At 41.9% G+C, this 15,106-nt stretch overlaps 1 protein-coding gene across 1 annotated transcript; it reads left to right on the top strand.

The window, feature by feature from the left end:
• Positions 1–1,422: 1,422 nt before the first annotated feature.
• LOC127137833 (uncharacterized) lies at positions 1,423–2,633 on the top strand. The gene is made up of 2 exons (XM_051064255.1): positions 1,423–2,215; positions 2,275–2,633. The coding sequence occupies exons 1-2, from the start codon at positions 1,423–1,425 to the stop codon at positions 2,631–2,633; spliced, it is 1,152 nt and encodes a 383-aa protein (XP_050920212.1).
• The last annotated feature ends 12,473 nt before the right edge of the window (positions 2,634–15,106 follow it).

The raw sequence follows: 15,106 nt of genomic DNA, 5'->3' as shown, positions 1-15,106 counted from the left end.
AGCGATCGAAACCAATCAAACCCAAACACATCAATTCAACTCGTCACCCCACGTGACCAAAACCCTTCTTTCAAAAAGAACACTGTCAATCCTTTCTAATGCGCCTAACAAACCAGTGCTAGAGCCTCCACCGAGAGTAGACAAGCCAGCGTTTAGCCTTTAGAACGCCGACCTACACAGTCGTTCATCAAACAAAACACACCAAATATTCGTAGTACCCCGAACTACGAATGCTCTGATTTCCTTATTGCACCATAAGGATACGTAGGCAGGAGATTGCTGTATCTTCGCGAGCATATTAAATAAAAAACCTCCCCTTTTCTCCTTTTGAGGTCTTCATCCATCTCTATTATCAACTCTAATTACTCGAAGAAAGCAAATAACATTTAACTAACATTCAAATAGCAAATTAGACTAAAAGGTTCCCGTTGAGTACGACGGACACGAGGGGTGCTAATACCTTCCCCTTGCGTAATCGACTCCTGAACCCGAATATGGTTGCGATGACCATTATTCTATTTTTCAAAGGTTTTATCGATATTTTCCTATTCCTTCATTGGGATAAATAAAGTTCGATGGCGACTCTGTTTGAACTAATTTTTTCCGCGACCATCGCGAGGAGTCGTATTTTTCGAGACGCGACAGATGGCGACTCTGCTGGGGAGATTTTGCTCTAAGCAAGAAAGAGTCAAGCCTAACTTAGTCAATTTGCTATGGACGTTAAAATACCGCTTTTATTTGCTTATGTATATCTTGATGTATTATTTATGCTATTTAATTTATTCTGCTATTATGTTGGGTGATCTATGGTGTTTGACACATGTTGTGAGATAAGCTCCGTACCCGAGCTTTGAGAAGAACTTAGAACCCGGAGTTGTGTAGTATTGAACCGAGGGGTGTACACCTCATTGGGACAATACGAGAACTCCACCTAGAGTAGATCTGTTCAGAATTTCCATCATAATATGGCTAGCCCACTATTATGAGGAAACGTTGAACATGGTCCATGACTCTGGGAACCTCATCTTAAGCTAAAGTCCGTCTTCATGATTGGCGATCGTGTAGTATTGAACCGAAGGGTCTACACCCTGTTCGAACAATACGAGGATCCCACTTAGAGTAGACCGATTCAGAACTTCCATTTCAATGTGGCTAGCCCATTATTGCGATGAAAGACTAAACTTGGTCCATGATTCTAAGTTCTTATCATGAAAATGGATAACCGTAGGAGCAATCCTTGATGTGTGGGGTAAAAGACATAGAACCGCTGTTAAGTTGAACCTTGTGATATATGTGAAACCTGGATCCCTGTCATTGCATAAACATCATGTTGCATTCATTATGAGCATAGCAAAATCATTTACACACTTTTTATTTTCAGGGAATTTCAAAATTTTCAGTTAATTAAGCATTCAAGAACAAATGGAGTCAGGAAAGAGAAAAACATTCCAAATCAAAGCCAAGGTACCGTGTGTGAAGGGGTTCATTGCATTCAGAGATGGGTTGAGTAATATCCGTCGAGACGCATTCACACTCAAATATGGGAAGATTCTACGCTTGTTGTCTGTACCAGTACAGAAGGATGCTATTACCGCACTAGCCCAGTTTTATGATCCACCACTCAGAAGTTTCCTCTTTAGAGATTTCCAGTTGGCCCCGACTTTGGAAGAATTCGGAAGAATATTGGACTCTCCTAAGCAGAAGAAGGGACCATACAAGGGGTTAGGTCAAATCCCTAAACCCGGAGAGTTGGCAGAAGTATTAGACATCCCAGTCAAAGATCTAACCCCTAACATCAAAATTTGGGGGAAGGTACAAGGAATTCCACAAGAGTACCTGGAGAAAACTGCTCAAAGCTTTGCTGAAGCCCAGAAGTGGGAAACCCATGATACTATTATGGCTTTACTTATTTTTGGATTGGTGTTATTTCCTAATATGGAGAAGTTAATTGATGCAGCAGCTATCAACGTGTTTTGGGCCGTCAAGGTTAAGAATGAAGATCCAGTGCCCGCACTCCTAGCAGATGTTTATCACACCTTGCACTTACGCTTTGAGAAGAAGGGAGGACTGATATTATGTTGCATACCACTCCTTTACCAATGGTTTGTCTCTCATGTGTTCAAAGAGGTTGATACAATTGAAAGTATGGATGGATATGAGTGGTCTCAAAAGCTAGTAGGACTCACTGAAAATACCACTATTTGGTATCCTCACGGTTTGAATGTGGGAGATACGATTACTAGTTGTGAGAATTTCTGAATGTACCATTAATAGGGTCAAAAGGGTGCATTAACTACAACCCTATTTTAGCAGTGAGGCAATTGGGTTATCCTATCACATACAAGCCGGACGACCAGTTGTTAGAAGGTTTTGTGTTCCATGATATGGAGGATCTCGTTATGCTGAGGAGGGTTATCCGAGCCTGGGAAAAAGTTCGCTTCATAGGACAAGACAAAGGAAAGGGTGTCATAGGGGATAGAGAACCCTATTATCAATGGGTCACCAGAAGAAGTCAAGAGATCAAGCTGCCATTCATCCTCGATCCTCCAACTAAACCTCCACCACCAGAACCCACCCCTGTCTCCATGGAAGAAGTGGAAGCATTGAGAGCTACTATAGCAAGACTTGGATGAGAAAATGAAGAGCTACAGACCAGCTTCCAGCAAGTTTCAAATGAAAGAAACGAAATAAAGTGGGAACTAGAGAGGAAGAAGGCTCAGCTAGAAGCAATTGAGGAAAAGGTCGACAAGGAAGAACGCAAGAGAAAGAAAGTGGAAAGTAGGCATGGAACAAGCTGACCACTGCCTAGAAACCATTAAAGAGCAGTTGAGACAAGTTGAGAAAGAGTGCCAAAAGAATAAGCGATGGTCGCTACGAGCTACAGAAGAGAAAAAAGAAGTTAGAGAAATATTGGAGGCTAAGATACACGATCTCACTATCTCCCTCCACAATGCTGAGACCCAAGCCGAGCACGAGCGCCGACTTAAGGAAAGAGCCCTTGAAGCTTCTCGAGTCACACCTACGACCTGGGCCGAGAAATGTCAAGAAGCAAAAGATGCTAGAGAAGTTGCTCAACAATGGAAAGATAGATTCGAGGCATTCCATCAAGACAGTGTGATATGGCTAAGAGAAAGAGAGCAAGTCATTGAGGATTACGATACCTTCAGGAGAACTATCAATTTCTTGCAAGAGGACAAAGATGGGTACCGTACAAAGCTCAACAATTTGGTAGAATTCTGCAACTGGACGACCCGAGAAATACCTTGGAAGTTGAGAGAGGCAGTGGAAGGATTGGACCAACATGGCACACATCCCGCTGTAGTCAATTTTGTTATGATGTGTGAGGGGATGGTGAAGAGGTTCAAGTTTGAATTAGAAGAACTCATAACTCGAAGGACCGCTGTGTGATTCTTCTGTTTTTCTTATATTCAGTTTGGTATTTGAGCTGTATCGATTTGGGCGGTTATGCCTTTGTACTCCACTTTAAACATTTGAATAGAGGAGGATGATACTCATTTTTATTCCCTGACTTTATGTTTTCTTCAAATGCTTAATATAACTACAACTGTGATGAAAATTCCCTGAAAATAAAATATGCATAACATTCGCATCCTCATTATGCATCACGCTTCATGAAAACTCAAAAAAACTTACCCAACCTTTTTACCCTTTATCCAGCCACACTGACTAATCGACATCGGTACGAGACGCGAGGCAAATACAAGATAACATTAGAACAAGTTGAGGCCAACCAGGTTACCATGAGGACAAACATCAATACGATCCAGGAGAAGATGGATCAGCTGTTGGAGACAATGCTTGCGATCGCTCAGCGAGAGAGGAGCGAGGAGGAAGAAGCTAGGGCAAAAAGGAATGATGGCACGCCAGGTCCGAATCCCCAAGACGAAAGTTACGTCCCCACCAAGAAGAGATTGGTTCAGATACCAATAGGAGGCAAGGGAGTTGGAGATCGTGCAGAGCCTTCTGATACGTCTACTCATCATGGATTCGAGATTGGAGATGACCAGTATGATGCATTCTATATTCCTGATCAACCAAAGCCTAAGGTACTTTCAGATCCTGCTACGGATAGGCTCCGTGCCCTGGAAAAGAAAATCAAAGCCATAGAGGGAAACAACATCTTCGGTGCTTCTGCCATGAACATGCGTTTGGTATTGAATTTAGTCATCCCGGCTAAATTTAAAACCCCTGATTTCGAGAAATACAAAGGACAGACTTGTCCAAGAAGTCACCTGGTGATGTATTTCAGGAAAATGGCTGCTCATACCGAAAATGACAAACTACTTGTACACTGTTTCCAAGACAGTTTGAGTGGAGCATCTCTGAGATGGTATATGAGTTTAGAACATGGGCGAATTCAGAGTTGGGAGGATTTGGCTGACGCATTTCTCCGTCGGTACAAATACAACTTAGATATGGCACCTGACCAAATGCAGTTGCAAGGGATGGCTATGAAGGAGAGTGAGTCATTCAAAGAATACGCCCAGCGGTGGAGAGAATTGGCTGCTCAGGTAGAGCCACCGTTGTCTGAGAAGGAGATGACCGGGATATTTGTGGACACCTTGAAGGATCCATTCTTTGACCGATTAGTGAGCAGTGTCGCATCTGACTTTGCACATCTAGTTACGATTGGAGACCGCATAGAGAAGGGGTTGAGGGATGGAAAGATTCCTGGAGCAGTGACATCATCTAGCGCACCAAAGAAATATTCTGGAGGCTTCCCAAGGAAAAGAGAAGGTGAAACAAACGCCATATCCAGAAACTATAAAGGGAAGCAACAAGCTTCATATGGTCAAGTCGCCGCCGTGGTACCTATACCCTATCAACATCCAATACAGCAACAACAAATGTATCAACCACAACACCAACAACATCATCATCAACAAAATACCGCACCACCAAGATAGTTCAAGCCAAGACCTCCAAGAAGACAACTTGATCCTCTACCAATACCTTATAGTCAGATATTCCCATATCTGCAGAAGGAGGGCCTTCTAACATTGAGGGAGTTAAAACCAACTGTTTTTCCATATCCACCTGGATACGACGCTAATGCCCATTGTGAATTTCACATGGGAGCACCTGGTCATACCTTGGAAAACTGTTTCACATTTCAGAATCGAGTACAAGACTTGATCGAAGCCAAGGCCGTTTCTTTCACTCCAAGACGCCCGAATGTGAATACCAACCCTATACCGACGCATAAGGGTGCTTCCGTCAGTGCCATTGAGGAGAGTGATGGAGGCAAACTGATCCGTAAGGTTGAAGAGATTCAAACACCTATCACCATGATAGGAGCACAATTGCTGAAGAGTGGTCTGATCCTGGAAGAGATGGTTGAGGAAGAGAATAATTAAGAGTTGAGGAGTTTTATACAACAAATGTTGGATCGAGGCGAGTTACAGATAACTTACCATGTCAAGAGCAAGCGTCAGGAAGAGATAGCCGTGGTAGATATCCCCTATGATGAGGTCAAAGTAGAAATACTTATAAATACGTTGGTGATAGAGTTTCCAGCACCTTTCGAATATAAAGATGAGAAAGCAGTCCCATGGATATATCAACCCAGAGCTTTTAAGCAGGGGCAGGAAGATAAACCTTTAATGATTAACGAACCAAATGTCACTTCAATTGTGGGCCCAGCAGGAATGACACGCAGCGGCCGGGTGTTCGCACCAAGAACTGTTGATACTTCTGAGAGAGCTAAAGGGAAAGAGGCTGAGGAGTTTTTGAGAATAATCAAGAAAAGCGATTACAAGGTGGTGGACCAGCTAAACCAAACACCTTCCAAAATTTCCATGTTATCTCTCCTACTTAACTCAGAAGCACACAGGAATTCGCTGTTGAAGGTATTGAGCGCTGCTCATATCACCAAGGACATAATAATAGAACAGTTTGATGACGTGATAGCTTGTGTGACTACTGGAAATTTCTTGGGTTTTAATGATGATGAACTACCGATTGAAGGAAAGAACCATAACAAGGCTTTCCACATCTCCTTGAAGTGCATGGATACTATACTGTCAAGGGTGTTGGTAGACACAGGTTCTTCTTTGAACGTCATGCCAAAGACGACTTTGATAAAGCTTCTAGTGGAAGGAATAAGTATGAAGCCCAACACCCTAATCGTAAAAGCATTTGATGGATCAAGGCGAGCAGTGATAGGAGAGGTTGACTTACCAACCAAGATAGGTCCAACAATCTTCAACATCACATTCCAGGTCATGGATATACATCTTGGTTACAATTGCTTACTCGGGAGACCCTGGATTCACTCTGCAGGTGCTGTCATGGCAAGGAGCTAAAGATGTTATGGAAAGTGAAGACGCACAAGACTGGGGCAAAGTGGTGGAAGTGAAAGAGAAACGAGACAAGTTTGGCCTGGGGTATGACCCATCATCAGACAAAGCTGGTAGCCAATCTGACAAAGAGAAGATTCCTTCTGTGGAGAAAACATTCACCAGCGCTGGCCACATCTTTGGCAAGCAGGTGGCAATGATCAATGAAGAAGACTGCAAGGAGGGGATATCCAGCTGGATGCGTCAAGCCGCACCTAATGAAGAACTAACAAACTGGAAGGCTGTGGAAGTTCCCCAAATATTTCAAACGTAATTTTATCATTTTTAGACAAAACCCTGTGCTCTGCCCAAGGCACAGTGGCATGTTGTAGGGCCCCCTTTATCTTTTTTAAGAGTTTTTATCATTAATGAAATGACGTTTTGCATTCAAATTTTTGTTCCTTTTCTTTCGTTTTGATCTATTTACAAAAATGGCAATCAATTCTTATGCACGCACTTTCTAAATAAACTGCATAAATCATAACATGCAGAAACACCACTGAGACCATTGATAACGACACTGCTATGGTCCAATATGACTTTGATTATCCAATCTACCAAGCTGAAGACGAAGTGGGGGAAGATCGCGAACTCCCTGAAGAGTTGGCCAGATTACTCAGACAAGAAGAAAAGGTTATTCAACCACACCAGGAAGACGTTAAAGTTATCAATCTGGTGACAGAAGAAGATAAGAGAGAAGTAAGGGTAGGTGCAGCGCTTCAAGATACAGTGAAGACAAGACTGATAGAGCTCCTCCACGAATACGATGACGTGTTTGCTTGGTCATACCAAGACATGCCTGGATTAGACACTGATATTGTGACTCACAAGCTTCCCCTTAAAGAAGAATGCCCTGCTGTCAAACAAAAGCTAAGAAGGACGCGACCTGATATGGCTCTCAAGATCAGAGAAGAGGTGAGAAAACAATTTGACGTTGGTTTCCTGAAAGTCGCTAAATACCCACAATGGGTTGCCAACATTGTACCAGTGCCGAAGAAAGATGGAAAAGTCCGCATGTGCGTAGACTACCGAGACTTAAACAGAGCTAGTCCCAAAGACGATTTCCCGTTACCTCACATTGATGTACTGGTGGATAACACAGCTCAGTTCTCCGTGTTTTCCTTCATGGATGGTTTCTCAGGGTACAACCAAATTAAAATGGATCCCGAAGACATGGAGAATACCACGTTCATTACTCCTTGGGGCACCTTTTGTTACAAAGTAATGCCATTTGGTTTAAAAAACATTGGGGCAACATATCAACATGCCATGGTGACTCGCTTTCATGACATGATTCATGAAGAGATTGAGGTGTATGTCGATGACATGATTGCCAAATCCCAAACAGAAGAAGAGCACATCACCAACCTGGAGAAACTATTCACTCGTTTGAGGAAGTTTAGGTTGAGACTTAATCCTAATAAATGCACATTTGGGGTTCGATCTGGGAAGCTTTTAGGCTTTATTGTAAGCCAAAAGGGAATTGAAGTAGATCCTGACAAGGTTCGAGCCATTCAGAACATGCTTGCACCAAAGACTGAGAAGGAGGTTCGTGGTTTCTTAGGGAGACTAAATTACATCGCCAGGTTTATTTCTCACCTCACTGCAACATGCAAACCAATATTCAAGCTTCTGAGGAAGAATCAGGGCGTGGAGTGGAATGAGGATTGTCAGATAGCCTTTGATAAAATCAAGGAATACTTGCAAGAGCCACCGATTCTAATGCCTCCTGCTGAAGAAAGACCTCTCATCATGTATCTAACCGTGCTCGATGAATCCATGGGTTGTGTATTGGGACAACAAGATGAGACTGGTAGAAAAGAGCATGCCATCTATTATCTGAGCAAGAAATTTAATGATTGTGAGACCAGATATTCATTACTCGAGAAGACTTGTTGTGCACTCACATGGGTTGCTAAGCATCTCAGGCAGTACATGCTAACTCACACAACTTGGCTGGTATCTAAAATGGATCCTATCAAGTACATATTCGAGAAACCAGCTCTCACTGGTAGGATTGCTCGATGGCAGATGTTGTTGTCAGAATATGATATCCAATATGTTGCACAAAAAGCAATCAAGGGAAGCATACTAGCAGACCATCTTGCTCACCAACCACTGGAGGATTACCAATCTTTGAAATTTGACTTTCCAGATGAGCACATCATGGCTGTTAAGGATGCTGAAGACTCCGAACTAGAGGAAAGCCTCGAGCCAAGAGCAGGTCGGACGCTCATGTTTGATGGTGCCTCAAATGCAATAGGCCATGGAATTGGGGCAGTGCTGATGTCACCCAAGAATTTCCATCTACCATTCACCGCAAAGCTCTGTTTTACCTGCACAAATAACATGGCTGAGTATGAAGCTTGCATACTAGGGTTGGAAGAAGCTATTGAGTTGAAGATCAAGATACTAGAAGTATTCGGGGACTCCGCTCTAGTCATACATCAAATCAGAGGCGATTGGGAAACAAGGCATGCTAACCTAATTCCATACCGGGATTATATGCTGAAGCTACTCCCAAAGTTTGACGAAATCACTTTCTCTCATATTCCTCGGGAAGAGAATCAGATGGCAGATACTTTAGCAACTTTGGCTTCCATGTACAAATTAATATGGCCCAACCATCAGCCTCATATTGAGATTAGGCGTTTTGACGAACCTGCTCATTTTCTGACGATAGCAGAAGAGCCAGATGGTAAACCCTGGTTCTTTGATATCAAACAGTATCTGGAGAAGAGGGAGTATCCGGCAGAGGCTTCCAGCCTTGACAAAAGGACCCTCCAGAGATTGGCATCGAAATTCCTCTTGAATGGAGAGGTATTGTACAAGCAAAACTACGACATGGTTTTGTTAAGGTGTGTGGACAAACACGAAGCAAATCAGCTTATGAGGGACATACACGAAGGTTCTTTCGGTAATGTCGCATCGCGAAAAACAACCGGCGGAAAAAGACACAGAGCCGCCACTGTGCGTTATTTATCCCAAAGGAGGGAAAGGAAACGCTCGAAGTAAACCTGAAAAAGGGAAAGGAATGGTCTTACGACCAGAGATTGCAAGGTACGGGAGTCGGTTACGCAAGGGGAAGGTATCAACACCCCTCACGTCCGTCGTACTCGATGGGATCCACGCTCAAAAAGAATAGAAAAAGGTTGCTGAATAACTGCTCAAAGAATGCACACACACAGAAATAAACAGGAGAAAGAATACGGAAGAAGAGGACTCGACAGGATGTCGCATCCTGGGCCTACGTAGTTTGTCAGAAACAAACATCAGAGTCGACGTAGTTCGGGGAAATGGGGAACGTGCTCGCAAGGATATCGCATCACAACAGGAAATGTAATGCCAATAGATGGACTTACATCCGACTCCTGAACACAACAAATAAACGGGAAACCGAATGCCAATAGATGGACTTATATCAGGCTCCAAACAAACTCCAAGGAAACAGGAAACGGAATGCCAATAAATGGACTTACATCTAACTCCTAACAAACACACACAAAAAGAAGAAGGGTCCCGATTGCAACTAGGGCAAGAGAAAAGGAAGGTCTCGATCGCAATGAGGGCGAGAGAAAAGGATCGCACCGAGGGCGAAAACCAGCAAGGATTAAATGTTAGTCGTCAGTCAAACTCGACAAGACATCGCATCTCGTGCCTACGTATCTCATCTGAACATGAGAATCAGAGTTGCCGTAGTTCGGCTAAACTATTCCTGTTTGTTTTGTGTTTTTTAGGTGAACAACGTTACTACGCAATCTACCGGATGCTCGACCTTTGGAGACTTACTCACCTGTAGTAGAAGGAGTCAACCTGCCCTTAAGAGAAGATAGAGTTTGTTTGTGTTTTAGGAATGCTCACGCAAGAAAGGAAGTCCTAGACGAAGGAACCGTGCTACCTTAATTGACATGCAAACGAGAGACTATACGAAGTCTAGCAATCCTATGGGGATACAATCAGCAAGTCTCAAAAGAGAACAACGAAAACTGGAAATGGAATGCCAATCAATGGGCTTACATCCAACTCCAAAAACAAACGGGAAACAGATAGCCAATCAATGGTCTTACATCCAACTCAACGAAACAAAACAGGAAACAGATAGCCAATCAATGGTCTTACATCTAACTCTACAAAACAAACGCAAACAGGAAACGGAATGCCAATGGCTGGTCTTACATCCGACTCCTAACACACACAACAGGGTGAAAAAAGAAAAGAGTGCCCGGAGAGATCTCGCTCAATCTCCTGCCTACGTATCTCATCTGGTATGAGAATCAGGGCGACGTAGTTCCCCTTAACAGGGGAGAAACTTTCTCCTAACCAGAGACTAGGGAGATAACAACTAATAGGGAGACTACGACTCGAGCCTAGAAGTTGTCATGCAAACGATCCCTAAGTTGAGGTCTCTAATCAGGACCTAACTCGCACAGGAAGCAAGCTAGCTCAAACAGCAAATAACATCAATCACAGGTGAACAAGTATCACACTCTATATGCAAACAAGCGGCTTATACAAGGCTGGGCTTTAGTCAAGGGGTCATATCAACCTCGACAAACAAGCCAAAACTGTAGGGGTATGATGAAGCTCTTAACCACTGACATTGACCGTCAGGGTGAGCAGATGAAAGAAAATGAGGATAAGACCTCATGCTTTTAACCCTGGCCTGGGTGAGCTTGAATCAAAGAAGATGTGGGGATCCAGAATGAGGGACCCTATTCCACTTGACTGACTCTATACAAGGATCTTGGGTTATGTTCAAGAGCATCAACACGTAGTGCGAGCATAATGAACGACTCAACGATTAACAGGGGATTGATTGCAAATCCCTTCTATCTGTCAATTTCCTCTTCACTTAGGAGGACTTAACAAGTAACATGCCTCGACAAGGAGGTCTTTGGCACAAATATAAACAATCACAGTCATTACCTCTTAAGGAGGACTTCAGCCAAACGCCTGCCAAAAAAGCGACAGGGCTTCCAGACTACATGGAGTTAAAAGGCTAAGCTACCTCAGTGGTGTACAAACCACACTCCAAAGCAGAGAAAAGCTAGCTAGAAAGAGCTAAAAGCGGCTAATGTACCTGTGCAAAAGCTAACCAGTCAGTATTGTATTCAAAGAAACAAACAGACAACAACAGTGAGACATTTCCAATATATACACAAAGCAAGTCATAAATGCAATCACTCAAGTGAGTTCACCACATCAAAGGACCTACAACACAATAAGAGTTATTTATTCAAAGCAACTTGCATCTCAAGTAATGAGATCACATCAACCGTTAGAACTCGATGCTTGAACCTGAAATACAAAGCTCAAAAGGTGAGTACAAACCACTAGTACCAAGACTAGGGTCAAAGGCAAAGCAAAAAGTTAAAACAGAAGTTGACATTCCACATGAAGCACATTTAATCAAGCAAGAACATGTCCTAAAAAGGATCAAAGCCAAATCATAAGGCAAAGCCATCACATGAATAAGATAAGGCAAAGGCAAGCAAGGTGGTCACAATTGGACATTCAAATGAGAAAAACCACGTTAAAACAGAAATGAATCCAATGATCATGAATTTTTTTATGTGAATTCAACATGATATGGACAAGCATCATACAAAAATTCAACTCCAGAAGAGGTCAAATGGTAAGCCAATAAAAATGCACAAGTGCTACATCCAAATTGTGACACAAATTGTCACACCAAATGTCCATGTATCCAAAACAGTGATAACAAATGCTAAAAATGCCAAACCAAATCTCAAAAATCCAGTCACATGTTAGGAACAAGCATGTCAAATTTCAAGCCAATTGGATAAACTATGTGCATTTCACAAGCAAATGAATTCAACATGTCAATATATCATCATGTGCACACAAACAATCATCATTAAAAATCCAGAAGTACAAAAATCAGGAAAATCACATCAAAAAATAATAAACATCCATACAATCATGTGGAAAAAAGTTTGGATTAATTTGGACTTATTTTCCATTTTTTATGAATTTTGGAAATTGATGAAAATATTGAAATATAAGTGAAATAATATGGAGAATTGTTATTTGAAATGAAAATGCATCAACATGCGCCAGGCAAGTATTGAACTCAGGATAAGGGAGTCCAAGGCGCGCTTACAAAATAAAATCAATTAAACAACACTGCCAAGGATCGAACAGAGGTTCCTATGGCCAAAGAAGGCGCTCAAATAAAATTCACAAAAAACATGCATTGCCAAGGATCGATCCCAGGTTCACAAGGTCACATGCAACACTTAAAAAATAATTCACAAATTGCCTTCGCCTGGAATCGAACAGAGGAAGCCAAGGTAAATAGAGCGCTTGGCAAAATTAATTCACAAAAAGCCTTCGCCTGGAATCGAACAGAGGACAAAGGGATTCAAGGCGCGCTTGGCCAAAACGACGTCGTTTTGGCATAAACCCTAAGTCACTCAACAAGCGGTGGCGGACGGTGGTTTCCACCGTCTTCTCCGGCCGTCTCCGGCGGAGCGCCACCATCACCAAATGCAGAATTTCACAAAATTTATATCAATGGAAAGATCTTTCCACGTACATTCCAAATCCATGATTAACTAAGCCTAATTCCTAATATATTTTTCAAATCGATCCAAAGAAGTTTCATGCACCAAACTTAAAATCATCATATCTCACTCATTTTTCATCCAAATTCAAAGATATTTAGATCAGAATCACAATCAATGGAAGATCTACCTAATTATGTACATAAAAAGGCAAATAATGAAGGTCGAAAATCCACCTACTTGGAATGGCAGTGTTCAAAACTCGTGTATTCAAGTTTCCTAAGTCTCTAGATCTGCTCCAATATCCTTCTAAACAAGCTTTGTGCAAGAATTGATGGTTGAAAGCACTTGGATCTTGCTCAATTTCAACTTTCCATTGATATGCAAATGCACTTGAACAACTCCAGACCTTGCTCAATTGCCACAAAAAATGGATGAATCCTGCTCAAAACTCCATGAGGATGAAGGATCTATGAAGAAATTGTGTGCTTATGTGAAGAATTTTTTAATTTCAATGAGAGAGAATTTTGGAGGGAAAAGAAAATTCTAGATCTAGAATTGTGATTATCGCAAATTCTGTTAGGGTTTGTCTTATATACCATGTACTAATCACTTTGTAATCACAATTAAGCATGTGCTAATCATAATTAAGGAGATTAGAGGTGTTTTGAAAAAAATGAAAAATGAAGGTGCATGGCTTAATTCACACGTGAACAGTAGCATGCAATGCTTCACATTCACTTAAAATCAACCAATGGACAAATTTTGAATGGTATTTGGCATACATGATGAACCAATTTTGAATTATCACTTTTCCCTCCAAAATGCACATGAATGGACACATGGTCATATGAACTTTTTTCATGCAATTCAATGCTTGATTTGGAAAATATAGGTCATGAGAAGTATGTTGCAAAAAGAGTGGACCAATTTGGAGTTTTGGATCAAAAGTTATGCCATTTTGAAGTTCCATGCATATTGTGCAATCATCTGGCCATAACTCCTCAACCATTCATCAGATGCTCATGATCTTGGACTTTTTGAAAAGAGGATAGAAAGATCTTCAACTTTCATGTTCACCAAAAATTCATTTGAAGCTTCTTTGATGTTGCAAAGTCAAGTTGAATTTGGTCCAAAAACTTACCATTTTTGGAAACTTTCAATTATAGGTCATTTTCCATTTTTGGAAACATTTGCCCTGACTTCAAATCCTTCAAGATAGATGTTGGAAATGACAAATGAACCTATTTTGAACATGAATGAGGTGTTGAAACTCATTTCCCCACCTCAAAGCCCTCAGCTCTTGCACAGTTGACTGTATAGGTCCTCAGATGACCTTGACATGCTCTGATAAGCTTGAACCTCCACCACTTGAGGAATTTGCTCAGAAATGAAACCCTAGCTCTTGTAAGCTCAATATCATACTCATGTGATCCTCATATCAATAGAATGCCTCTTCTCCTTGATAAACCCTGGCTGAAAGAATGCCATGATCAGGGTTGACCAGAGGTCAAAACCCTAATCCAGAGGAGCTTGAGGAAGAATGATGAAACCCTTGATGATGATGGAACCATGATGATGGTGACATATCCTTGCAAACAAGATAATGTTCAAGCTCTTTGAGGAATCAAGAAACCCTGACTGAAGCACAAACCCTCAGATGGCTGATCACCAATTCAATAAGACCCTCAGGCTTAAATCATGTACCTTCTCCATCTCTGAAAAGACTTTGGAGGATGATCTCTTATTTCCACATGATACGCAATATGCAAATGCCTAATGTCCTAAAACATGAAATGCAATGCTAAACTAGTCCCAAGAAGAGGAGGGCAAATTTTGAGGTGTTACAGGTACGCACGCCAATGGGCATGCCATGGCCAAGAAAATTCTAAGGGCAGGTTACTACTGGTTGACGATGGAAGCTGACTGTTACCATTACACTAGAGCATGCCACAAGTGCCAAATCTATGCTGACAAAATACATGTACCGCCTACCCCGTTGAATGTCATAGCATCACCTTGGCCTTTCTCTATGTGGGGCATCTACATGATTGGAATGATAGAACCCAAAGCGTCAAATGGACACAAATTTATCTTGGTGGCCATAGATTATTTTACCAAATGGGTGGAAGCCGCGTCTTATGCGAATGTCACAAAGCACGTAGTCGCCCGTTTCTTGAAAAATAACATCATATGTCGATATGGTATTCCCAACAAAAT

Source organism: Lathyrus oleraceus, chromosome 4 (assembly GCF_024323335.1).
Source record: "Lathyrus oleraceus cultivar Zhongwan6 chromosome 4, CAAS_Psat_ZW6_1.0, whole genome shotgun sequence".
NCBI classification, from domain to species: Eukaryota; Viridiplantae; Streptophyta; class Magnoliopsida; order Fabales; family Fabaceae; genus Lathyrus; species Lathyrus oleraceus.
The sequence above is the reverse complement of the archived record's forward strand: the minus strand, read 5'-3'. Positions and strand labels throughout refer to the sequence as shown.

Bases quoted from the DNA above. Each gene is read 5' to 3' on its own strand.
- LOC127137833 (XM_051064255.1), top strand. From the start codon at position 1,423: ATGGAGTCAGGAAAGAGAAAAACATTCCAAATCAAAGCCAAGGTACCG. The intron at 2,216-2,274 runs GTTTGAATGTGG...TACCATTAATAG, and splicing joins CACTATTTGGTATCCTCACG to GGTCAAAAGGGTGCATTAAC.